Raw genomic sequence first — 27,517 nt, forward strand, 5'->3', positions numbered from 1 at the left:
ATAAATAAAGACTATGACTATTAAGTATAGGTTGACCCGCGCAGATACCAGTTTGTTTCTTTTACTGCATAGTGTTATCTTTATAATAAGTTCTATTATAATATTGTTGTTGTAAACCTTGAAAAGCGGCACCTTAGACCTGTATTTTTAGGTATTCAGGCGTACTAAGAGGAAAACTACAATATATGTAAATGAGTTACTAAAATGGCGAAATTAAAATGAATATCGTTACTAATTTTCTGTAACTGATATAAAAGTGTAAAATAGGAATCTTCCACTCTGTATCGCTTTTCATTTTCGTTTCCTTGAGTGTTTGCATTCAAAGCCACTTATTCCGTTGCAAAAAGTTCATGGGGACAACGATCAGCAAGACGCCGAGAGGCCCAACCTACAGGATGGAACGCAAGCGAACAGATCGCCGGCGACGTTGCTATTGCAGAATCGGCCGTTTCGGCTTAGTGACCAACGTAGTATACTGTTAATTGTATTCTGTACTGTTACTGAACACATTTTCTTGCGTTACTCTACGAGCTCTTTTTCTAACTTACATCGCTACGTGGTTTCAACAGATAATCAGATTACGGATGTCTGGTGATTTGGGCATTCACTTCGAAAAATTTTAAGCCATTAGGCATATTAGTCAGTATTCAGGCAATTCCTATGGTTTTGCATATGGAGCATAAGAAATCACACATTCTTCACACTACTATACAAGCCAGGTAGTATATATATACATATATCACTAACTGGATATCATGAAATTCACATATAAACAAAGGTAATACAGCCAAAATGTACGCGAGATGCGGCGTCCCGTAAAATTGCGGAAGCTTAAAAGATGTCTAGTTTGAATTACTCATTGTTGGAGATTTGGTAACAGAGTGAGAATGAGCAACAAGTTAGTAAAATACAGGACACTTCGCACCCTTTGGTGACATGATTAGGATCTATGTCTGATGGCAATAGCTGTTCGATCCCCGTCGTGCTACAGATAAACGCGCGTTCGACTATTTACGCAGTTGTTGACTTAAGCCCAATGATGTATATGTTTATTATGATTATGATGCATAGAAAAACATCAAGCCGCTTATAGCGGTGGTTTAACGGGCCCGTTTAGTGATACGCGCAGAACTGAAAGCACGGCTTTCTGGTTCTACTACGGTAATCTGTCGTATCGAAACAGTTTGATCCCTAGACATATTTACTATAAAAGTAGCAGGCGGTACGTGATACCAGTAACTTTGCTGCTCTCACAATTTGTCCAGCAAGCAAAGCTGTAACAAAATTGTACCACATTACCTTTGAATTTCCCCGCCATGTGGCATCTGACAGCAGCCCAGGCTACACGCAACTGGGTTGCGTAGTCTGCTCGTGTTTTTATTAGTCGGCAGGGCACGTGGAAAGGAGGATCAACAAAATTCTTGAGCGCGGTTACACAGGCGACCTACCGCAATACGAATAGCGCGGCGCTTGGGTAAGGGTGATGGGAGCTGTTTCGGGTTCGAAGGGACCGCGGGAGCTGACTGCCGCCAGCCAGCCAGTTCTCCATTTACTGTATAAGTGAAGAGCATTGACGACGACGCTTTGCGCTCATCCGTTGCTAGTTGTAGATCGCTGAGATAGTTTCTCCGTTTGGCGGTGTTTGGCCGCCGGGTGGGTGGATGGTCACTCGATGCTGTTGTGTGTGCCGCGTCCATTCGTGTGCTGTGCGCTGCTACTATTGCCGTCGTGGTGACTTTGTTTACCTGTCGTAACTATACGTAGTCATAATAAACCGAGTTCGGAATACGCTTTTTACGGCGACCTAGATGTTTAAATAAATCAAACACTTTGTGGCAGCTTTTGTAAGGCAAGTAAGTACTGTTGATATGACTTGTTAGATTAACTCGTGAAACCCCAATGTTACGTCTCTTTGATCAGTTCGTCTGTGCCATTTATTTGTGGGTGTGGTAGTAAGTAAACTTTTGAGAATAATCTGATGTCGTAACATCTGGCATTACAAATCCACTGTAGTTTTAAATAGCGAACGCGTTATTGCTAAGTGTAACATATGCCAAAACGTTGCTGAATCGTTCGGAAAGAATGTTTTAGCGCATCTTCACTACATATTTGAAGTTTTTGGATAAAACTTGTAGCACATTCGGCTACGTGGTCTGGTCCAGTGGTGCTCAGGCTACGTACTGGCCATCTGCCATTAATGGGTTAAATAGTGAATCTGTCACTTGATGTCTAGCCGATAGTGAACGTGCTGTACTTCAACGCTCTCCGCAGTTTCCCAGCGATTATCGAAGATCTGCTGGACCGAGCAGGCTGACAGGCCTGCAGCAGCGTTCTCGGCATCATCGTCTACCATTTCTACTGCGGTCCTGCTATCACTGTGCAGTGTCAATCGTAATCAGAGAGAAGAGTGAAGCTGAGTTAGCGATTTGGACGCTAAAAACGACTTCTGTTCGTCAAACCCCATTACCGACCAATAGTTATCGTCACTTTTCATATCCCGTGTCAAAACAATCGGTCGCAATGTGCGCGCAGACAAACTCCCCAACAATTCCATTGGACCCGTCAAAGTTATCGCGCCAGCCAGGTGCCGGATTTACTCCATTAAAAAAAGACAGCCCGTACTCACCTGTCGGAGTAAACCTCACAGGACTACCTCGAAGGGTGAAGGATAGCTGTGCAGATGTTTACAATAATGCATGCACGAGATGGGAAAGGGCCAAATTGCAGGGTGCAAGAACAATTCGCGAAATAATCGTACTCAAAGGTGGCGAAACACCAGACGAAGCGAAACTGGACGAGCTCTGCGAGAACTTGCTAAAAATAATAGACGATCTAGCAAGGATCGTCGACTCGATAAGCTCGGTGCGAAAAAATTTTGAGGCTCTCTTAAAGATCTATAAGGTGAAGGCCTCTATTGACAGTGACACTATGGCGAACAGCAACGTTCCATTTTTGAGTTATACTCTAGAAAAATATCTCGAGATGATTCGTTCAATCGAAGAGCCGTACATTCAGGAGCTCAAGTTTAAGCGGAACTTGATTAAGAGGGTTCCTTTACAGAATAACCAAGCTATATGTACGTTCATTAATGTCTGTTGGCTACATGATCCTCTAATAGATGAGTCTGTAATGCGTGCAGTGCTAGCGCTTGTCGCGGAGTGTGGTTTTAAATAAAAGAAACGAAACAAACGACAAATATAGTGACAATATACTTTCGATGAGCTTTTTCATTTTCTCGTATATGATACATACGTATAGCTATATCAAATTATCGTACATGTACAATGCTTTGTTTTGCCAAAATTGAGTGCTCCTGTATTGATTTCAAGCCAACGAGAACCTTAACTAAGCTTTTCATCATTTGCGATTGTGATATGATTGACAAATTGTTCATAAAAAAAAAAAACGTAATGTCACGTTTTTGGCTGTCAGATTTCTTTATTTACTTAATAATATCTTTGCACTCTTAGATAACTAGAGTGTAACATAGCGTAGGCTTAACATTCGATTGAAGTTATTCAATGTAAAACCGTTCCCTCTTCTATATACTCTAAACACTATCATCAGATCGCACACATCACGCTTCATGCACAGAGAATGTGCTTCACTGAGCTCGCGTGTCAGGCTGTCTTGTTCATTACGTTGCTCGTAGAGGAAGTGTATAATCTTGTTTTTCATCGTTATCTCACTCTCATTTCTAGAAGATAATGATAATTGAAATGAAAAAGTCGATTACGAACAAGGTTTTATTAGTACATACTGGGGGAACTCCCCCGCCAGGGTGCGTTACGTGAGGTATGGACGTTGCTAAACTTGCTTGCCTAATGCCAGTCAGAAATTGAGTGGCGCCCAATTTCCGAACAAATCTGTCTTTACATAATCGAGTCGTCTATGAGTAATAGGTTAGTGAAGTTGGGAGAATTTTTCTGTATTTGTCCGATAGTGATGGACCTGTATGCGAAACGAACAGTAATCCTTGAAAGGAGGGTCCGACAGGCCAAAAATAGTACGGATCAGAGCGGGCAACCGTATAGTAGGGCAGACAGAATAGGGATCTGAAGTCGCGCAAGCCAGATACACTAAGGCCTTACATTGAGCGATGCGAACATTAGCTTTGAGCTGTTTTTTTTTTTGCTATTTTCTCTCCTTTTTCCCCCGCCTGCATTTGTTTAAGTTCCGGGCAACTGGCTCTTTTTTTTCTCATAAGTCTTCTTCGGTACCGCGGAAGCTGAAACGGCGGCGGCAGCAACAAGTGATAGGTGTTGCACAATTAGGGGCTTCCAAAAGATGTTATTGTTGTCTCTAACGAACGTTTGCTATTTAAAGCACACGCCTTAAAACTGAGGCCCACTGCCTGCCAACCAACTGTCAGCCATGTCCTATTAAGGTCATGTAGCAATTTATCTAGGGACGAATGCGCTACCTGCTCAAAAAAGCCTTCAGAAAAGTAGATCCCATAGATGATTCTCGAAACAGGATTTTTCTTACACACAGTACATAGTACAGTGTCTAATAGTTTTATACTTAATGTATATCTATACCGATCGCACGTACTCTTCCATATATGTGACAAAATACAGACATTTACTAACCATTACCCTGTGCTGGTTGATTGTGATAACCGTGTTGGCAATCACATGTATAGGCACGTTTGCTTTCGTAGTGTTTCAATGGCAAAAAATTGAGTAGTTTCCCTTAAACATGAAATTAACGATCGGTTTCAAAGGGAAACAAGCGGCCAAAATTATCACTATGTCCTGTAGCACAGATTTTTTTTTAGAAGTTCCTTTCCAAGGACTTAAAGCCATTTCACGCTGTGGCTCCCAAAATAGATAGAAACTTGCACCAATATGCGGGGTATATATATATATATATCACTGAGCAAATTATAATTTGACTCCATTTAACCTAGAGATGAGATCTTATTGTTATTGCACTAAGAATCTTAGCAATTTGATTATTGATTTGACAGGGTTCTCCAAGCAACTGCTTTTTTTAGTGTAGTAAACTGAACCTCTTTATTTAACTATCAGAGTCATATTACGCGCGCAAAATAGATCACAAACGCTCTTGATTTGTGCGTCCTACTGTTTTCAAAATGTCTAGACATAGCCAGGACCATGTAGAAATAAAATGGCATTAATCAGAAAATTAATTACTGCCGAATTATTGTCGATTTACTTTTTTCTACGATTTTTTTCCGTATCGTACTATATATATTTTAATATACTGCTATTAGAAGTAGTACAAAGGTTTATGATAAATGGCAACCTGCATGCATTTGCAGTACGGCCACTTTACTTCATACTGGTCTCTTTTCAGTATCAGTGACGAACCCAGTGAATGTTTAATTTTTCTCCTTCGTAGCGAACTCGAAAGTGGCGTTACCTTACGGTTAGTAGCGATCAGCCTACCCCACCATTACTTCCGTTAGGGGGTCGTTTCTCTGCCTATGTGAGTAAAAGTGTGGGTGGTTGCTTTTGACGCTATTCACAGGAGCAGAGAAATAAACGAACAGGCGGATGACCGGAACATACCCATACTCTTTTATTGTAGGCCTCACTCACTCACTCCACCCGTTCTGCGGCATGAGTTTATGTTCTAAGTGAGTGACTGACGATGTAGGCACACCCCGTACATAGTTCGGCATAACACTACCGATGACTTGTGTAGCTGTAACCGCGCGGTCATTTTGAATCATGCGCCTTTCGGCTTATTCGTCCGACCGGAAAGGCTACGTGTGTAGCTGAATAATAGTGTTTGTAGAAGCAGAATTCGGCAAAAACAACTGTTTCGGAACCGTTCTAGCGTGCATCGCACGTACAAGTTAATAAGTATGTTAAAGTTTGAACCTGTCGCTACAGATGATATAGACTGAATAGAAGAGATTACTTTTAGTGTCACCTACTACAACGTTTTTTGGCTGATCAAACCGCCAATATTCAGCGCGCGGGAGTCCCTCGTGAGTTCTTTAATGAGCACCTGCTCTTCATGCTTGTCATTTACCTCTTGAGAAGTTGAGCAAGTAATCACATCATTACTGAGTCGATAGTAAATTTGTCGTTTGCGCAGCTAATTTCGGTGCACAACTCGATAAAGATTATGCTAATTCCCATAATTTATACCAGTTTTTTTTCAAAATAACTGCACAGCCTCTATGTGTGTGTGTTTCTCTTCGCAGCGGAAAAGCAACGGAATTGAAGGCAATTTTGAGTTTTTTTTTTTTTTTCTTAATATTATTCTTACCTCTTTGCTACTATGGAAGTTGTCGCCAATATGCTTGGTAATATGGTAATGCTTTACCTCACTGTTATAAAACCCAATGTGCTTCGCAAGGCAGACGTTTTGCAGAAATTGATCGATCTTAAAAGCTGAAAAGCCTGTATTTTTTGATTGATCGTCTGCTGTTAATGGACGAGGTAGCTGATCCATTTCACTGAAGAAAAATCCACTATGTCTAAACTCGATGATAGGCCAATTGCACTGCGAATTGACCACATCGATTATCGGTGCGTTACTGTACGTCGACGATAGTTGCTCAACAGGCGAAATATTGTCAAACATTGTTCGTTGCCTGCAATACAAAACGGCTAGGCCGCCACAAGGATTAGTTATGAAGATTAGATCGCCGATGACTTTAGGCTCTGAAATAGGACGAGAAGAATAGGGTGTGCAATAATCGCGATGTTTTTGAACGATATGCGCTATCTACATTAAGAAGCGTACGCTTTGAATTTACCTAAGTATACAGCCTTTGGAAGTTTTCATACAAAAAGCGATTCGGTCCATTTACAAAATATAAGCTCAGCAGTTATTATCTTTAAACGGGTCGACTGAAGTGTTTCTCATGTGAAGGTATATATATATATATATATTTTTTTTTTCTGTAACTACAGCTTATAATGTTATGTTACTGTTGACAAATTTCTCTAATTTTTCCATCGAATAATGTGTGTTATCGTGTGAGAAGGTAGTGAGTTTCACTTCTAAGAAGTGTTTCAACTACGTTCTAAGTTGCTGATCCGTTGAAGCCCAGCGAATAGTTGTCAATCCCAGATAGCATCCTCTAGATGCAGAATACCGAGCCCAAATCTGCCAAAGCCCTTTTGAGCAATTTTGTTAGCAAAAGCAAATGACGCCTGCTGTTTCGGCAGCATTTCGGTTTTAACCAAACATAGTACAAAAGATATGAAACAGCATGTTCTCCACTTAAAACATCAACCTTTGAAGAGCTTCCCCGAGTTAAAATTTCCCTCCCAATAAAATATTGTCTCAACACAGGCGTGCTTAAACTAAGAGCTGATATATGTATTTTTTGAAATATCAACTAGCTAGGAAACTGTCTACGTTAAATATTGGCATAAATAAATATTATTATCGGCTTAATACTAATATTACGTCAACCAGGTATGTTGCTTTACCATCTAAAATATATTCTTGACTGGATCATTTTTTGGACTGTATTAAATAAGAAGGAAACGGCTGAAATTCGCCAATTATAATACAATAGCCAATGATACTCAGAGGATTAAACCAATTAACGGACCATAGCCACTATATAGCCACTGTGACTATATATATCACAGATAGGGTTTTTGAAGCTGTTAGGCTATATCGTGTACAAGTGCAAACAGAATACGCTGACCTAAATTCTATTGAGTCCTTCGTATATATGATTCAGAGAACTATAAAACAGAAGCCTAAAATCGTCAACCTTACTCGTATATAGTCGCTAACATTCTTATATTAGTGATGTCTCCTTAAGGGCTTTGCGATCTGAGTACTTTGACATATGCGTTAAACTAAACCGGAATGGTCTGTCTTTTTAGAGACCAATTTTACATTTGGGTATTCTAATTTTAAAGCTGTCTAGCTTTGCACTCTGCACGCTGACCTTTTAATCACAACGAAAGATATTTCGTGGACTTTATTAAAATGATCAGTACATGATTTATTTGAAAATAGATAGTAATTTCTTTGTTATAAATCCAAGATCCAAAATACGCATTGCCGCAATCCAAAAGATTTTACACAAAAGCAGAGCTTAGAGGCCGAGGACCATGTAAGGTGTTACAAAATTATAGCCTAAATAGTAAAAATGCGCGAATTGTGTGAAAAGGGGACTTTCTGTCGTACACTGATTCTAAATCAGTCTATGTATTTTACGTACAATCTATGGAACTTCAACAAAAACCCGTGTGGAGCATACGGTTTTCATAGATAGTAAATAGTTCAATCTTTAACGCCAACCGGAAAGGGACTTGATGTTGCTATGGAAAGAAATTAAGTTAGACGGCAGTGTCGCGCAGTAAGTAATAAGGTGGTGGTAATACTCTCAATGGACATCAAGGTATTCGTCGGAAATAAAATAGTAAATGCAGCTCACTATCTCGGGTTGCTCAAAGGACTTATGCATCGTCGACACTGCAATCGGAAGCGGACATTCTGGTTACTTGATGACAACGCCAGACCTAGTCACCATGGCTCTACTAGTCCCCGGACTGAATAAAGGAATATCCAATGTTGTCTTCAACTCGCTAGTTCAAGCTAAGAATACGGGACCTTCCATGCCTGAAAACGGGCAACTGGTCAACAAGCATATCCCACCACCAATCTACTTTGAGAAGCAAGATATAGAGAAGTCATTTATGGCACGCGAATGAGAGGTAAATGGCTCTCCAGAAGGTCACAACGCTGGAACAAGTATTCGAAGAAAATAAAAAGAAGTATCTCTAACATGTTCATTCTAGCTCAACTAGTTTAAGAGTTATTCGTTCCAAAGTCCACCGGATTCGCTTGTGACAGCTTAACATTTTGCTAGCTAAGATTAATGGTACTGCTTGTATTTAAATAAGCCTTTTGTTATTGAATGAATAAAGAAATCAATATTGCAATGAACATCCTTTTCAGCCCAGATAAATAAAATTAGCGAGTTACAGTAAGGAGTCGATATCTCAGGTATGCGCTTACAATACGGAGATACGATATGGAAACAGTATAATAAACTTGTGACGCTTTTGACCAGTCGAGGGCGTTCTAGACGCACATAGGAGGCATTGTACGTACGGGTTATTTTAGGGGAACAGTTCGACTGTAATGGCTTCATTTAAAGTTTTTGTTAATGAAAATAACGTTTTACAAATCTAGATGCACAATTAGAGACATGAAAATGAGAGATTACCGCCTGCGGTATATTATGAACGGAAGAAATTACGTCGAAGGCAGTGTATGTTTGTTGTCGATGTTGCTACTGCTGCAAAAAAACAGGTGATTCCCACCTGTATCCGAAAAGTTTATCCGCTCCTCGCACATCACGACTGGGATTTGAGCCGGCGGATTTGGACACAGGCACTATGAGATGCTGGCACTTCGGCTGCTACGTTCCGGCTCAATTTTGTCGTTGTTCCGCTGTTAATGTAAAGTTATTAAAAAAAAAAAAAAAAAAAAAAAATGCCTAATCAGATTCAGACGAAGCCACTGATGTGGCGGATGGCCATTTATGTCCTGATTTAATTTTGCTTTGATCCTCTCATTCCCTTTTAAAACATCATCTAAACTGAGCTCCAGATTTATCATTTGGATATTTTTGGGTCACGTTGATAGTGTATGTAGTGGTCTATTCATTGCTGCTTTCTTGCTTGGCAAATTTTGAAAAGATACACCGAATAAATCGGGACCCGTGTGCCAGCGGGCCAGCCACATATCAGCTCGCCTGACGAGGCTAGGAAAACCCAGGCAAAAATTTGTACACATCTCTTTCAGCACATGTCCAGCATTACGCATACACCTAATACTGTCAACATGTCACTTTTTCCAGTCGAATGTAAACGGACTTTAGGCCTGCTTCGCTTGAACCTAATCAAGGTTCTGTGTAGCTGTTTCGTGTCAATCGGCTTCTGTAACTTTAACGGCTACGTCTCCTGTGTTTACCCTGTAGTCTAGCTATCCAATTTTCGGCAATGCATTGTTGTAATCAATCATTTAGTACCAGTTTTTCGGTCACCCTGCTTCAGCGAATTGATTTTATTATTACGCCCATCCCTTAACCCTACCTCCGTTATTCAATTGTGCGGAAGCATTGGTTCTCAGAAGTTTTGCATCTCCCACATACAAACACTTCACGACTGTGTTCTAAATATATTTGACCTTTCTGCAGTCGTTGTACTTCTCTTTACCAGATGTCGCTCTGTCACCCTTAACCAGTTACCCTGTTGAAGTTTATCTACCTCGATTACATACGTTCGATTACACAGTGAAAATAAGAAAAATTAATTACTTTTCAAAAATACAATTTTGTAGAGTTTAAAAGATCATCAGCTTTTACATCTAAATGTTTGACAACTACCAAGGAAGCTCACGAAAAACAGTCTCTTTTCCTTTATTTAAGCTATTAACAGGTCTCTAGAATAATTTTAGCACAAAATATGGAGTCGTGGCAAGTCAGCTTGTCCACTCAAACCTGTATATGAAGTATAAAAATGACGAATACCGTTGTGGTTATTTTCTAGTCTATATATATATATATATATATATATATGGAGCAGAACGACATCTTAGCTATGATAGCTTAATCTCAACTAAATAGGGATGTAAAATGTATTTGTTGAAATTATTTATTTCAGATCAGTGTTTGATCGTTAGATTTCGTACGTTCATGTATTCATTTGCGAATGCTATTTCTACTGTTCATAACATAGTTGTTATGTCAAATTACTACTATTTCTTGTATTTAATATGTCCGAGGAATTATCTATGCTGATGAGTGGATGACTGGTTCGGTACTCATAACGACATCTGCGCCTCTCTGAAAGCGGATGAGATTAAAGCAGGCTTAATGAAGACGGAGCCACCAGCGGTAGCTTGGTCGAGCTTCTGATCACACCGTGACGATCCTCTGGGTAAGGTAGCTAGACAGTACAAGTAGCCGTTATGAAGACTACTATTATTTACATTGGAGAGTTTGGTCTATCTGATAGCATTCTGTGTTGTAGTACTACAGTGGTGCTTCGCGAAGGCATTGTTGGCGACGCTAGTGTGGTTCCGCTAGCGGCAGCAGCAACGGCGGCAGTAGCCGATCGCTGCCCGACGGTCGATTCATCAACGATAGTCAGCTTCGAGTGTAGAACGAGTATACTGCGATACTGCGACAGCACGGGGCGCTCCGATCAACAATAAGAAGAAAAAGGGCAACGCAAGATGATGATTTTAAGGAACAAGGATAAAATCAGAAGAGGAAATGGGTCAACATCGACTCTCAGCCAAAACTCAGCAGCCCCAGCACACTTTTGTATTAAGCGATGTTATGGCTTTGCTGTTCGTGTCGCCACACGTATTGATGGCTTTATAATTCTGTGTACACGGCACACAGTACCATGCACTCAGATACGAACAGCACCACGCGAAGATTGACACTCACATGTCGCATCAACGATCAGCCTATACTTGACTGTTTGCTTTCGTTAAATGTAACAGAAGTAACGGTAGTTGCCGTCTTTCTTAAATTATATATTCACACACCAATTCTGAGCGCCAGGCACTGCAGCACGGCAAAAATATCCGCTTTAATTACTCTATATCTATAAACCAGTTCGAGCGTTAAGGTATGTAAACCCTCTTGATTAACTAAAATACATGGTATCCGTAAAACTGACAATCTATGCTTGTTCTATGTGTGGTTGCAGTTGTTACGGACAAGCTCGTTCAATGGTTCGTTACATGATAGAGATCTACAGCAGAAATGGGATTGTAACCTGTTGACCTAAGGACTATTTTTTAAAGTTACTTAATTAAAATGTTATCCCTGTAAACTCAGATTAGGTTGAACAGTCTCTCCAGCATGATCGTTTACGAATGCGTAGTTTATGGTGAAAAAGTAACTCTCAAAACGCGCTCAATAGCCGTCCGACGTATTCGGATCACATGGGAACGATGTTGATGTCTCAGAGCAGAAGATAATTACTGAAGGTAAGTAACTTTCCCTATTTACGAATAACGCCGTTTGTTTCACTTAAATCGTCCTACTGTTTTCTCTATAAAAAATACTGTTTGGTTACGTTGTAAGGCTAAAACGAGCGGGCCGAATTTAGTACATCAAATATCAGATCACAAATGCTAAAGTATTCAATATGTGATGGAAAACCGTTTTGGTCTAGCTATATTGTGGTTGAAAATCAGAAATTATCTACAGATAACAGATATACCATTCAAAAACTAGTTGACCTTCGTTGAACTTATTCTAAGCCTTCTTCTCGAATGGGTGTAGCGTTTCAAGGGCGAAGGAGCTGCCGCAAACACTAATTTTGCATACATTCTATTTCGAAAGGGAACCGTCGCCTCTAGTGAACAACGCACGCAGATAAAATCACTCGATTTCTTAATTGCAACACCCAAGTTTTTGTCGCACTTCTCTGTAGCACTCAGTTGCGGAACATCGTGTTTCGACAGCTATATAACGCGGTGAGCTTGCCCGCGAAATTTTGGAAACACGTGATAGCTTAGGTACGATCCGGATGTCAACACGCCCGATTTTGTGCTAGTAGTCATCTGTCTGAAGTGATGAGTGCCTAATGGCTAGAGTAGCGGACGCAATACATGGAGAAACATCTTTTCATCGCTTTGTGAGCAATATATAGTTCAATGTGTTACTGAATTGTGTAAGAAGCTTAAATTAGGTTAGTCGGGCGAATCAGAATCAAACGGAGCCTGCCCGCTATCGTCACACTAGCGAAGACAGCCGCAAAAGAATGGGGCAGCTGTTTGTTTCAGCGCGTGCAGGAAATGCTTACCCAGTTGACATCACAACATGAACGGTAGCATTCGTTGTTCCTTCCCGACCCAAATAGTGGCTTAAATCGCCCATCCGGCTTGGAGTGAACTGTCGTTTACGCCCTCCCTCCCCACGATCCCAGCGCCGTCCCAGCATTTTGTGAATTCGAATGACAGAAGAGGTGCGCCATATACGGCGTGAATAGTAATAAGGGCGGCCATAAGGGCTGTGGCAATTGTAGCGAATTATCCCTTATTCAGATAATTCGTCTACTAAAGCAAGATGCTGCTGCTGCTGCTGCTGCTGCTGCAGCACGTGCTGTCGTTATTGTTGTTGTTGTTCTTGGCTACGGCAAGATCGGTTTCGTATTAGTTTCGAATCGTTCAGACTTCTCCTTTGGATTCTGTCTACATAGAAAGGACGGTGCTATTTAATAATCGACAACTGAAATCGACATATATCACAAACGAACAGAGCTGACAAATAGCTCTGGCACTGGTTCAAGACAATAGACGAAAGGCATGCAGAACTAGATTTTGATTTCTCACTACTAACTGTATAATCTAACTGAGTGCAAATGCATTTTGCTACGCCAACACAACGGAATCCTCGTTGGCCTTCTCGAAGGCCTACCTACCCTACAGCTCTCTATATAATTTAATAATCTCTCTCTCTCTCTCTCTCTCTCTCAGAGAGAGAGACATATATATACAATTTCCAGTTGTTATCAAAGGATGTCTATCTTTGTTAACCACGACTGTAAGAAAATCGTTTCTGGAAGAGATAATACTGAACGTAATAATAAGCGATACTTTAAGACGACATCCTCGGTGCACTTATAGTCGCCTGCTTCGAATCTACATCAGGGCTAAAAATGTCTGCATATCTGCATAACATAATTGTAAAGCACGGTAATCGTATTGTTTACTGCAGATATTGCGTAGAAGGATCCCCATGGTTAGCGTTGGGATCGCAACAAAGTGCGTCGACGATTATGTGTGTCCTGAGAATTTTGATCTTAATTCTGATCGGCCAGTGGCCATTCATTGGATCGATAGAGTGTTTCGAAAAAAATAGAAGGCTACATTGGCCGGGCTGAATAGATGTAACGCTTAGTTCGTTTTTAATTCCAACTACAAAATATGTCCGCTTTGTGTTAATGATTTGGTAACTGCTCTTCTTTTCAGAATGTATCTGTTTATCTTGCGCTGTTACCGGGTTGTTGTTGACGGGGGGGCTCATAAAAAGGTGCTTAGGCACCGAGCATAGTTGAGGTGATACAAGTGATTCTGGATAAAACGCCTGTTCCAGCAGCACTCGTCCACGCAGGGCCTCACAGGGTCCGGAGTGGTCAACACAAGCGACTTAACGCCTATCGGTTTCCATAGGGATGCCAGAACGACGAAAACGCTAGTGAAAATCGCGCAGCTTAACAATCGCCTGTGCCAATAGGGAAAGTCACAGGTTTGTAGAGAGTCTGCCTGCGAAGCCCTCGCTTTTTATCTGGGCAGGACTTCGAGTCGCGCTGCAGAAACTACGAAAGTGTCGGGCGCCGATATGGTGGCCAAGAAACAAGCCGAAAGCCTACCAGACCACTGCTCATGCACCGTCATTACTGATGTTGAGGACGGTATGCTTCCTAGCTGAGAGACGTTTGGAAAAAGACCCGTGGAACTGGTCGCCCTCTAGGAAAAAGACAACGGCGACGATAGTAGCGCTGCCGGCCAGCCGCGCCATAGCAGCACTACCGCTAGCAGCACTCCGAACTAGCACTGCAGATCGCATATGCTGCTTCGTCACTATTGGAATGCAGAGATCACTAACAGCTAACTAGGCAGGCTCGGTTCCTCGGTATTTGTCGAATCAATCCTGGAATTGAAATACTGACCATAGCAGTCACAGCGTCGGGCAATAGTAGCAGCAAGTTTATAGGACGCGGTTGCATGGTATCTCAATATGCCCGCCATCTCCATATCGGTGCCTCGCAAATTGGACTAATTCGACAGGAAAACATAATATGGCCTTGACTCAACGTTTCTACTGTTGTGTACGTGCAACGGACGACGGCGGCAGCAGCAGCGGCGGCGGCGGCGGCAGTAGCAGCTAGTGCACTGAAAATCAATTGCGAAAAGATGACGTTACCTTCTACGTAATCATAATGATAATAATGGTGAATGTAATCGACGAAGTAACCCGTTGAGAGGAGTTGTTCGTGTTGTGATTTTCGTGAAGTATTCATTATTTTAAGGTCGCAGAGTTTGCCAACTGCAGATTGCGGGTTGTGATATAAATAGTTGCGTGTGATTATCAGTGAAGACAAGCGAGTTCGTGCTTAGCAAATGATCGAAATCTGAATCAGTCGGATAGTGCTAAGAGTTGTGCGGCTGTCAATGCACGAGAATGGAAAATAAACATAAACTAAAACATCGTTTTGACATTGTGCGCAAGTTGGGCCAAGGCACATATGGCAAAGTGCAGCTTGCAATCAACAAGGAAACTGGACAAGAGGTAAGTACTTCTACGTATGTGAGAACGGTAAGTTGTACAATAAGTTGTTCGCTTTAAGCTTTCCCCAACCAAGCATAATTGGCTTCCGCTTTGCTAGGTGATTAAAACCTGCTTCATGAAACTGTCCGTCATCCGCTTTTCTAAGAGTCAATAAGTGTTGTCATTTTACTTAAGACAGCATTACGGAAAGTACTATCTATGCTCCTGTTCAAGAAATGGGAAAAACTTATCGCGTTGATGCGTAGGAATGCCAGTTGATCAGTCAGTCTAAATTGAACCAATTTAACGTTCATTCAAACAAACCGCGTCGCTTTAGAAATATACAAATATCAGCGAATGACAAAAATCCAGTAGTAGAAGCAATACTCTTGCCTTGTGTTGTATGTTTACTAACGTTTGTCATAGGTGATCACTCGAATTGTCTAGATTTATCATTAGAGGACTGAAAACGCAGGAAAATGTCGTCGTCTGCCTTCGATATTGTTCTTAGCTTCTTTCGTTTTTAAGCTCTTCAAAGATAGCTATTCAGATTTCGGAATGTGGCGTCATTTCAGGAAGCAAAACCTGGCCACATTGCTAATTCGATCTGTTATAAAAATATTTACTCTGACGTGCCTCAGCCTAGACACAGAAATGATAGCATATATATCTATAGACAGATGAAAAACTATCTGGGCAAGACGGTTTTTCTAGTCACGAAAATCTCATTTTACGTTTGGTGATTGAAATAGTACAATTATTTTTCCGTTTAGTAATGTTTTACGCTCTGTAAGAGGTCTGAGAAAGCCGCTCACTCGTCTGCCTGAACACTGTACGTATTCGTTTTCATTAGCGTGGATTTTATAGATTAAATAAGCCATAGTCTTATGCTGGTCGAAGTGGCAATAGCTAAACACAAGTCCAACTTGAAAATAACAATCGATATTCGAGCTAGATTTGCCTTTCAACTTCCGTAATTACTAATAACTAATTCCATAACAAGCAGAATAAAAAAGCTTTTGTAAAACTTGGTGTCGCTTAGCTCTTTGACCACACGGGGCTTAGATGAACCCGTTGAGAAAAGTAGAGCGCACGTTCCTAAAACTAAATATCAACATGAAATCTACACACATTGAAACTAATGTAAAGCAACCTCAGGCTATTGAATTTCTTTCGTCTTAAGTTGTTTTTTCTTTGCCTGAAAGAACCAAATAAAAAAAATAGTCTAATACATATTTAAAAATGGAAGTCGTCCGTGACAGCAACGAGTTTCTGTATCAGCAGTATTATCAGATTGCTCCCTCTCTTCTGTCTCTTTTGTAAAGGGGTTGAGGATTCCTCACGGAAGCACTTCTTTGTTGATCACAACCATCAAAAGCCATGGGCCATTTGGCTAAATCGTACACTGGCGCCTTACTATTGCATATTTAACTGGACCAGCACAACTACGGAAAGAGTTAATATTCCTTTTAGTTAATATTATGTTTTCGGAGATACGTTCGAACTCCATAGCTCCTTTCCATCCAGGTTCTACTGTCCGCCACAATATTATGCCATAATGTGGCTTGTTTTTAGCAAAAATGAATTTCTTCATTATTAGAAATCGACATGTGGGCGGCGGATCACATGGGCCGAACCTAAATTGGCGCTGAGGAGTCGATCGTACAGTCGAGATGCTGAGAAACATAAAACGCTACAGAATTCCCCTTCTGCAAGGGCATAATACTTCTAAGCAATATTTGCAATTTATATAACTGCCATTCCAACTTGTACTGGTGCTAAGCGGCGCCCATGCTACTCTTTATGGGGTTTTACTCTTTTCCTGGTGTTTTCTGGAGACCTCTTCAGCGCCTGTTGATCTCGGAAAGGCATTTTTGAAAAAAAAAAACTATGAAATTCCTTTCTTGACAATCGAAAATAAGAGTCAGGTTTTTGCGAGCTTCAATAAAGCCAAAACGTTTAGTGATTGAAGCGACAACACGCAGGAAGTGGTGGCTGCCTGGTTTGTTGGTCTACGGGCCTAGTTCTTCTTTAGATCTGACACTGCCACGCGGTGTCTATAGTATTTTTCATCTTCTATGTCGTCGGTGATCCATCCACCCGTCCATTCAGTGCATTGAGTGCATTCAGACATACCATACTGACCAAAAATGTGGGCGACACAGGCAGTTCCCCGTTGATCGAAAAAGCGTCTTTCTCGAAGTATTAGACAATAGCTTCCCACTCTGGCCGACGTCACTTTTGCCCGCTGACGACCAGACGCTACTCATACAGCAGCTGCAGCCATTTTGCTTTCGCTGGCTCGTGGTGTAACTGCCCGAGAGGATACCATCCAAAGCGTTACAATCTACGTAGTCTAAAAGTAACGACGACGCTTGCTTAACAGTTGGTACAGGCGACACGAGACGCATACCATTATATCTGTGTAATATTAAAGTATAGTGGCTAAACTCTCGATTGTAGATGGTTATTATTAGACTTATAGTTAATGAAAAGCCTTGTGAACATACTGACTTGTATCTTTTAGCCGAAATCCGGAATTATTTTCCTTTATATGCTGAAAAGCCATATACCATTTGTATAGTATAATAATTGAAGCTAGCCTAATAGAAAACGCGGAAGCATACCGCCCTAGTCATCCGGGATATTTTTCACTATGATATTTGAATAACACCGAATAACTTTCGGTGCACTAAACGAAGTACCATTTATTTTCGTCTCTGTCTCTCAGCAAGTCCCTGTCCAAGTTATTTTCTTACTGCACAAATAGGCAGGTTAGTGTGTAACGTATTTGACTACTAATCTTAGGTCTAGGCTCGAGTCTGGACATAAACATGGAGTTCTGTCTGATGAAGTGTCTAACAGCAGTATCAGATGGAAAACTCAAAGCAGTTAGTGTACATACGTTCCTTCGAATGAATGTGCACTTGAGATCTAGTTAAAAATTGTGACCCGATATAGAAATTTCAGATTAAGATGGCTATTGGAATTAAATACTGCAACCCAACGAGTCAAATAGCTATCAGCATCGAGGCAACAGTAGTTTTTCGAGTCGCCGGACGTGATGCCGCTACAGAAGCTGGTGGCAAGTCTCTCTGCAGCCACACAAAGCAGGCGAGCGCTGCTGAGCCGAAAGGGCAGTCGTAGTGGTAGTAAACTACGCGTGCTTTAGGGTCCTTTGCTCTCGGTGGCATGGTCGTATCGACGACGGCGATGGCAATAACCCAGTTAAGCACTTGGTGGCTTTAACTGTGATTCTACATTGTGAATTGCTGGCTTTGCTTCGTGATGAATGCGGACTATGAGGGCTTATTCTAGGCCCAGACATCCGACATATCATCCACAATTTACCGCAGCACAAGCGACGCCGCGAATTGCTGCTGCAGGCGAGGGGGTAACTGACTGAGTAGGCAACGATTCTCCTGGTTCACAACTCTGCGTTACTAGCGCCAGTAGCGGTCGCCAGCGCGAACAGCCCTAGGGTTGTTTTACTCGGACAAGAGCGTCACCTGCAGCAGCAGCAGCAGCAGCAGCAGCGCCAGCGTCAGCGATACCTTTCACCACTACCTTTACAGCCGACCAACGAACGGGCATCAAGTCTCGTAGTGGTCAGATTCACCGAATAGAGCCTGCTTCGTAATCCATCAGCTAGAATCGTCGAAAAGGAAAAGATGTGAGGGGGGCGGCCTATTGGGCATCCTATTCTATTAGGCCTACTTGTTGTTCAGCCGGCCGATGTACTTTTGGATGTAGCGTCGGAGTGTAGTCGTCTCCTGACCAGAACGTACAGACATGCGTTCCTGTTCATGCCGGTAATAAACATGCGGAGAAGACGGCAGAAATCTGGTTGTCACGAGAATGAAACGCCGTGTATAGCTTTAATTCGGGGGGCTTTTAAATGACGGAACTGAGGGCTTGCCGGCCCTTACCTCTACAGAGAGTGTTATATAGAAATAATAATACACATCGTAAATAATAGATGACATGACAATATCTTTGCTTATCACTCTATACGATTGAATCGGCAAATATTGCAAGTTTGTCTATAGACGTTTTTCTTTGCATCTGCTTATTTGACATAACCAAACGTATAGCCACCTAATTCAAGTTTAGTTATAGTTATAGATTAAACATATAATACTTTCGATAAGTCGATGTTGTTCTCAATATCCGCTGATTGAATACCTGTACTTAGCTAGCGCGAATTCTATTTGTGTACTAATTTCAATCGCTAAGACGTGAAAAGGACTCTTGATAAGGACCACTCCCCGACAGGGAACATATCCTTTGAATAAAGACGATTATGATTGACTTGATTTTTACTATTTACATCGTAACTGCATTAAAAAGTGGGATATATTAAATCACATCACTGCTTTTTTGTGCTCAAATTGAGTGTAGCTGAACTGTTGCTTCATAAAGTGCGTCTGTGCTTCGCTGATTTCAGTTCCTCGTGTGTTGTATGGGTCATCTAATGCTACCTTACACGATGCATTAACTAGCACTTGGTCCACAAATTCTGGATTCGTACAATATCATGTCGTCTCGCTTGGGAACGCAATACTTTCTATTATCGAACAGCATGACGATGGAAGAAGTGCACCATATCGTGTCACGTGTTATAGTAGTCGTTGTAAGAATTTTACAGGATTTTACAGGAAAAGCTGAAGTCACTAATCAAATTTTCTGAGATGCTAGGGAAGAGAGAAGGAAAAATAAGTACTGCAATATTTCTCCATTGATTATTATTACTACTAGCGATGCTTAATGTCATAGAGGAAATATTTCTGCACAGATTTTTTTTTTTTTTACTATTCTGGTGTTCTACAGAATGTTACGCAAAAGTTAATTTAGATGTCAATAGATCCGTTCTGAAGTACTGACAAATACGCCAAATTCCCCTTGTAGTTCACTGCCTATGGGTTTTGTTGTTGAACAACATCGATTTGTCATACTGGAAATTTTCTAGAAATAATCGAAATTGAACTTCGTACATCTACGCTCTGTAAAGCCGTCTTAGTTCTCTAAAGGGTAAACTTGAAAGTTTTAGGAAATCCTGCTCTCAAAGCAATTTTTTAGACATTGTCCCGTACTTTTTTTCCTGCCTTTTCGCACGCTTAAACTGAACAAGACAGAAAATGTAAACTCGCATCCCTCTATTTCAGGTAGCGATTAAAACGATAAAAAAATCAAAAATTGAAACAGAGCAAGATGCAGTTCGTATTCGTCGAGAGATTCAGATCATGTCATCAATTAGACATCCGAACATTGTGCACATTTACGAGGTGTTCGAGAACAAGGATAAAATTGTACTGGTTATGCAGAACGCGTCAGGCGGTGAGCTGTACGAATTTTTGAGCGAACGCAAGGTCTTAAGCGATACTGAAGCGCGCAGGATTTTTCGCCAGGTTGTCGCTGCGGTTTATTATATTCACAAATATAAAATTTGCCACCGAGATCTCAAACTGGAAAATATTCTCCTCGATGAAAAAGGCAACGCTAAGGTTAGTTCTTATACTGTCTACCTTAAACACGAGATACATACAATGAATTGATTCGTATAGGTGCTATCGATATAATATAGTGAATTTTTCGGCTGCGTCAACGAGACTTCGGAATCCTCACTAACTTAAATAGGTATTCTATAGATAGGAACTGTGTGAACTTATACAGCGTGCAATCTTACTTCGCGTACTTCCCAATAAAACTTGATAAAGCTAGCCTGTATTTATGAGCATAGAATCATAATATAACATTGTTGCGAAGAAAACGGCGTTGTCTTATTGACACAGATAAAATAGGTAGTAGTAGTACCATTGCTAGACACGCACGAAGTATTTCGATCTGCTATTATATGGCTGTATATAATAGTAGGAATATATCTTGGAAAGAAAATATCGAAGTCCAAACGATTCTGTAAGTGAAACTATAAAGCATATGCTTATTACGAAAGTCCGAGGTGTGACAAGTTAGTTGTCAGTTATTATTTCATACAGATCCATGAGAGTGTTGAGGATATGGAAAAGCTTTATGTGCCAAAAGGCGTAGGCATTAAATCCAAAGGACAGTAAGTACACACAAAGAACAGCGGAATTTGAATTTTGGCAAAAGTCATTGGTTTTAATTATATTACGGTTATTCCCATTTAATAAGGGTTTAACTTGGATAGCTATCATAGATAGCGAAAATCGAATACCGTATTATAAAGCGTTACATATTGATGTTAATGACACGGTGGTAGGCTTAATGTAACATACGTTTTCATTGATGTTTAGTAGTGTAACTGCACATTTTTACTTTACTTGCTCCAATGGAATAGATTGCAGACTTCGGCTTATCAAACGTCTATGATGAGAAAAATCTTTTAAGCACGTTTTGCGGCTCCCCACTATACGCGTCGCCCGAAATTGTTAAGGGGTTACCTTATTTCGGGCCGGAAGTGGACTGCTGGTCGCTCGGTGTACTGCTTTACACGCTTGTCTATGGAGCTATGCCTTTCGATGGAAGCAACTTTAAAAAACTAGTCAAGCAAATTTCCACGGGAGATTACTATGAACCCAAGCAACGAGCAGGTAAGTTCAATCTCTTCACTGTCGGTGCGCTCCCCATAACATGAAAAAGAAGACAGTGGTTTCCCATCTGAGCTTCGTCTATATATTGTCTTGATTTTTTTTTCTTTTTAAAAATGCCATCTGATTATTGATGTCTTAATTGGGCTTGACACGTATTTTTCGTTCTCACCTTTAAAAACATATTGTACGCATATAATCGCTTTTTCAAAATATTTGATAAGCACGCTATATATGTATACATATAAATAGTGCAACAAAGTTTCCACACTTTTTTAGCTTGCCAAAAGAGGCGTAGCTCTGGGCTTCTATTCGCTTGTTTGCACGTTTTGAGGGATATTAACCGAAATTAGAAGGGTGCGCTAATATTAGTTCTATTCGAGGTAATTCTTACCCTATCAACAACGCGATCGCTGATGAATTTATCGCATTTGGGTATATTATTATTATTATTATCATAGCAATATTTGTGTGTTACAATCATTACACAAATCGAGTCATCCGGCTTTGTCTCTTACGAGATTCACGAAAAACTTCCTATGAAAATATGTTACTTAAATTCCTTGTTAAGACTATTCCTAACGTCGCTATTGTCTCTCCGCTATGGAGTCCGTTTTTCCGGAAACTAACAAAATTAACATTTACTAGTTCAAAATAGTATACCACAGTAAGTGAAATTCTCGACTGTTTTTGTTACTCTCTCTAGCCGCTTCCGGCCTTATCCGTCATCTGTTAACTGTGAATGCACTCGAACGAGCGACAATTGTCGACGTGTGTAACGACGCGTGGGTAAATGAGGAATACGACACGCAGCTGCTACAAGTGGCGGAAGATCTGGCCAATCTTTCTCCAGTCCGCCTCGAACTTCTTCTGGCACTTCAACCGCAAACGCCGCCCACCCCAGACAGAACTCAGCACAATGCACACCCCTTGACTGCTGAAAGGTTAGGGGAGCAGCTAAGTTCCACGGACACAACTTCAGACAATACAATGGACGAAGCGGAACCTAACGCCGTCGTTCCGAGTTCAAGTCTCATGCGAATGCCATCGTTGGCAGTGAAAGCTGGCAGTTCGTCCATTGGTCCGCCTATGCAGTCTTGTTCCATGCGGTATGTCTCAAATGTTTCTTCCACTGCCCTAACCAAGAACCCCTCGGTAGTGTCAGCTGTCCTTCTTGACGAGGACGACATGGACCCAACGGAGAGTTCACACTCTTTCCAAATTGCCGCTTCATTGCAACAACCACTTTCAAAAGACGTAAACGAGCCGATTCCTTTAGAAGAATCTGTTGAACAAACTCCGTTAAGGCCTGTGCGCCGCGCTTCTAGTGTTGTCTCGATGCATAGCGACAACGGTCTGCTACGTGCACCCATGAGAAGTGTTAGTAAAGCGTCGATAGAACTTAAAAGTAGCGCAAAGAGCAGCACGACGGATACTAAACTGCTGCTTCCTCGGGTGTTGAGTGGAACTCAGGCTGCGCCCAGCACTAGGGCGGACCAAAAACTGGAAAGAATGGTGGAACCACAGAAGGCTATCGAAAATAAAATTATTGATAAAGCCGCTGAAAGTGTTCAAGAGGTACATATCGTGTCGCGGATGGTAGAGGCGGTAAAAGCTCAAGAGAGTTTTGAAACAAAGGATCCGCCTCAAAGTCTTGTATGGCCATCTGATGAACGGCCGAAGAAAATCCCCGGTAGATTATCTCCCGAGGGAGCTCCCAGTGAAGAAGTAGCCAAAGAGAATTCGACGCTTAGGGAAACGCGAGACGGATTCACACCCAGAGGTCTGCCTATGAAATCCTACAAGAAATTTACTTTTGAACGAAACGGCGGCCAAGTGGTTGTTCGGGAGAAGATCTGTAAAAAAGAACAACAAGACGGAAACAATCGTAAGATCGTTATTGAGAAAAAAGTGACATCGCGGACATCGTCATTCGACAAGCCGCTGGTCGACGGTATAGAAGGCCTGAAGGTCCGCAAGGGAGATGAGAGCTCCGACGAGGACGACTTCGATCTCCACTTTGACTCCTCACACGGTCCTTTAGGTCTGCTAAACGTGATGAAGTTTATGGATCACGACTTTCGTTTGCGTTGGCAAAATCACTCGATTTTCCAAAATGTATCTCGCAGACCGATGACGTCCGCAACCGAATTATTGCAGGTATATTTTAAACTAAGTACCCTTTCCCTTCTTATTTGATTCTCTCTCATTTTAGTACTTACAGTAAATCGTTCTGGTTTTTATTGATAATGCTCTATATTGCCGTCATCGAATACATATAAGCTAAGAGGCCGCGATGTGTGGTCAGTAAAATTTGGCAAATAAGGTACCATAATACTAGTCAAGATTGACTTAATTGTGCATATACAAATTTGGTTAAAGCGCTAACAGATATTTTTTATCGTTGCTCCGCATTTTACAAAGTCTGTTCAAAATAGTCGAAGAAGATTACACTCGCCTTCGTTGATGAAGCTTTTCATGGAACATCGGGACTTTGCAACACCAACGAACGACGCATCCCGCGACCCTACTTTCGAATCTCATTTCGGGTTCCCTCTTCATCATGAGCCATTATCCAGGCATAATTCATTACAGGGTGCTCATAATCCCGTTACGTCGACCATCTCTGCTGACCCTCGCGCGTCCTACCGCCGACTAAACAGAGGTTCCTCTCTTGATAGAAGCTCCATGAGGATTCCGTGTCCACAAACCTCACCTCAGGTATGGGCTTAAACCAGATAGGTGTTCGTACGAGCACCTATCCAGGAAAAAAAAGCTAAGAAAGTACAGGATGCTGATTATTATTCTTTTTCCTATATTTCAAAATCAATGCGATTAATTATGAGAGCAACCTTAAGCTAAAACGTGAGTAAATGTCCTGCTAAGCAGGTGGATCCGATGTCTTCATCATATTATTCGTCAGCTCGAGATGAACCTCCGCTAAGCACCGTTCGCCAAATTCCCCGTTATAGCCGAACACTGAGTGATCGTACAATTGATAGTGTGGATGTAACCGACCGAACTGCGTCCGGCGTGTCGGGTGTAGTTGGAGGGGTGGCGAATACAGGTGGAGGTATAGCGTCATCCTTGAGCTCTTCCTCTGGACCGACACCGCGCGTCCACCTCCGTACTCAGCAAGGACGACAGCCTGTTGTGCACATGGAGCTCAGCTTCAATGGTAAATATTTCAGCTTCTGTTTGCGTATAAATTAGCCTATAACAGGTACTTGTAACCCTATCGCTTACTGCAGACACGGTGGATTGATCCAAACGAGACTTTTTGGGCGATTTATAAAACAATTATCTAATACAGAGGCTACAAATATGATATTTTGCACGATAAATCGGTTGTAGGACTCGCGATACTTTCAACCATTTGCTTGCTTTGTTTTGTTGTTTTTTAGAAAATAGTGAATTCCATTGCCTGTTATTCTGTATGTATTTTGTTACATGTTATTATCTGGACCACAATATGGGTGTTGCTGCTATTTTCTAGATGAATCATTTCGTTCTATAATGAGCGTCGTATTCTTGTAGAAGGCTTATGCGTTCAGAGATCGGACTTTATCTGTTTTTTTTCTTCCTCCTCCTCAGGCCGACAACCAGGTTCGATAGGACTGACCCACTCCTGGTCAAATCATGGCCTGTGGCAACAACAGCATCCAGCCAACAATTCGGGTACGCCGACCCGCATCGAGATGCGAGTCCATTACGCTAGTCCAAGCTCACCTCCGACGACGCCACCAAGTGGCATGCCACCAAGACCGCCCAGGCCTACGGCTCCTTCAGCATCAGCAGAAGGTGTACGCCACGAGAAACAGCAGAACCTAAACGAGACCGTCGATCGTGGCTCAGAACCACCGGAAGCAGAAGAAAGTGTTAGCGATCGAATTAATCGACGGAGCTACTATCATAGGTACTTTTGATAGCTATAAAAAGAATGTTGATGATCTCTCGTAAAACTAACCCACGACATTGGTATAACATCTTCTGTGGTCTGCCCACGATAAAAAAGCCATTCTTTCTGTTAGAATTAATATGACTTGCTTATTGAAAAGAACGTTGCCTAAATCTAGCGTTTCAACGTTCTAAAACTTCCGAAGCTTTGGTTTTAACCTTTTTTTTTTTTAAATATAAAAATAGTTTTTACTGTGTAAAAAACCTGAATTCAAATAACGCTAATGTTTTGGTACCTAATGAAACTACTTTTTTTTTGTTTTATTGCCCATTTTCAGATTTAGCAGCGTGGACCGCCATTTACCACCGCGTCCCACGTCAACTATATGGGACCAGCAACAGGTGGCACCAGCAGTGGGAGGAGTTGGAGCAGGTGTCCTTTGGGAAGCTGCATCACCCGATAAACCGTTAGGGGCTCGCTTTAAGCCTCATTTTCCACCAGGCGAAATCAATCCTACCAGCATGTGAGGTAGGATCTTATGAAGAGCTCTTTGAAAGCATCGTCGAAAAAGCAAACGAAATTAAAACCATTTTACTTAGTGATTCCGGCTGTAGTTCCGTTCGTTGACTTAGTACGAACTGTACGAAATACATATCGTTATATAAGACATCGTGTAAGTTTTACAGCTTTCCATATTTGGAGATGACGTTTTGCTGATCGTTTACGTAATTAGTCATCCTCAAATTTTACTTTATCAAATAAACCAATTTTGTTGACATCTTATTTAAACATATAATAGAGTGCCGCCCTATATATATTAATGAAGTAAATACCAAAAGCAAAGCATAGCGTAATACCTCAGGTCATGCTGTGAAAAGATACTTCTTTAAATCCGTGTTTGCTAATCAGTCTTCTTACGATCTTTTGAAATAATAAATTGTATTTATACAGTATCGGCCTCAGTGAACGAAGTCAGTTAAGCATGCGGTTGGGCAGCGCGTGCAATTTGCTCGCCAAGGGTAACACGTACATCTTGGATGAGCATACCACGCTGTTGTGTGAAAACAGTAAACGAAAGTGTCTTAATATAAAGCTTTGATAAAATTCTGGCACCTGCGCATATAATAAGGGCAAATATATATTTGTCCTTTCACCTCCCATGCACAATGGATTACTGTGCTCGGAACTTCCTGGAGGCACAACCATCAATTCTACCAGGCCTAAATGCTGTCGCGTACGGTGCTGCTAATTAAGCACTGTACGATTTGCCAAATTTTTTCGGCCCGGTTTTTCAGCCAGGTTTTTCTATTTCTCATCCTCGCCTAGACGAAGCGCTAGGTGAAGCGCTAACAAATATGTATGTCATATTAATGACTCAGAATAACAACGTAGCGCATCTCACATAGAAGATATTAGTATACAACATAGCTCTGACGAAACAGCGACCGTCAATAAGTTCTACTTTTACCGATGAAGACCCAGAAAGCTATTTTTGCCAGCTCAGTTAGACTGGACTAACTGAGAAACGTGTCAAATCATGATCTTTAATCCGTCCACCGAGTTGATCATTTATTGTACAATAGGTTGCAAAGAATGAAACAATGGGGTGACATCTGTAAGATTTAGAAGATTAATAATTGTATAACAAACTTCATTACTATTATTACTGTGCTACCTTGAACTATAAAGACCTAGGGTTGTCTGGAACCCAGCAATATTAACCAGACTGGTCAGTTGGGAGCTTCGTAAATAAAGAACGTGCCTGTATTGCGGTCGCTTTGTATTTCTTCTTATATA

The 27,517-nt window shown here is 41.3% G+C and overlaps 2 protein-coding genes and 1 long non-coding RNA gene across 5 annotated transcripts in view; 2 read left to right on the forward strand and 1 right to left on the reverse strand.

Moving 5' to 3' along the window:
* The window catches only part of LOC147757760 (uncharacterized), an 11,667-nt gene extending 10,792 nt beyond the window's left edge, over positions 1 to 875 (reverse strand). The window contains exons 1-2 of one of the 2 annotated variants that reach the window (XR_015320612.1): positions 857 to 875; positions 549 to 607 (exon numbers count right to left, since the gene is read on the reverse strand). This is a non-coding gene — a long non-coding RNA (uncharacterized LOC147757760). Of the gene's footprint in view, positions 1 to 548; positions 733 to 856 lie in introns of those variants that run through there. The other variant, XR_015320611.1, reaches the window with a different exon arrangement.
* Positions 876 to 1,378: 503 nt separating this feature from the next.
* Nuak (Nuak family kinase 1) lies at positions 1,379 to 27,492 on the forward strand. Its single transcript, XM_086979537.1, has 10 exons — positions 1,379 to 1,849; positions 11,682 to 11,964; positions 13,954 to 15,301; positions 20,419 to 20,757; positions 21,573 to 21,825; positions 22,529 to 23,982; positions 24,247 to 24,543; positions 24,712 to 25,000; positions 25,417 to 25,738; positions 26,058 to 27,492. The coding sequence occupies exons 3-10, from the start codon at positions 15,167 to 15,169 to the stop codon at positions 26,245 to 26,247; spliced, it is 3,279 nt and encodes a 1,092-aa protein (XP_086835663.1). The 5' UTR covers positions 1,379 to 1,849; positions 11,682 to 11,964; positions 13,954 to 15,166; the 3' UTR covers positions 26,248 to 27,492.
* LOC111243672 (cyclin-dependent kinase 2-interacting protein-like) lies at positions 1,712 to 3,211 on the forward strand. 2 transcript variants are annotated; one of them, XM_086979547.1, is made up of 2 exons: positions 1,712 to 1,853; positions 2,234 to 3,211. In XM_086979547.1, exon 2 carries the CDS (start codon positions 2,521 to 2,523, stop codon positions 3,172 to 3,174), a length of 654 nt encoding a protein of 217 aa, XP_086835673.1. In that variant the 5' UTR covers positions 1,712 to 1,853; positions 2,234 to 2,520; the 3' UTR covers positions 3,175 to 3,211. The 2 variants fall into 2 exon arrangements, with proteins under 2 accessions (XP_086835673.1, XP_086835672.1); XM_086979546.1 differs by having other exon boundaries at positions 1,713 to 1,853; positions 2,272 to 3,211.
* Positions 27,493 to 27,517: the final 25 nt, after the last annotated feature.

Source organism: Varroa destructor, unplaced genomic scaffold (genome assembly GCF_002443255.2).
Source record: "Varroa destructor unplaced genomic scaffold, Vdes_3.0 BEIS01000002.1, whole genome shotgun sequence".
NCBI lineage: Eukaryota > Metazoa > Arthropoda > Arachnida > Mesostigmata > Varroidae > Varroa > Varroa destructor.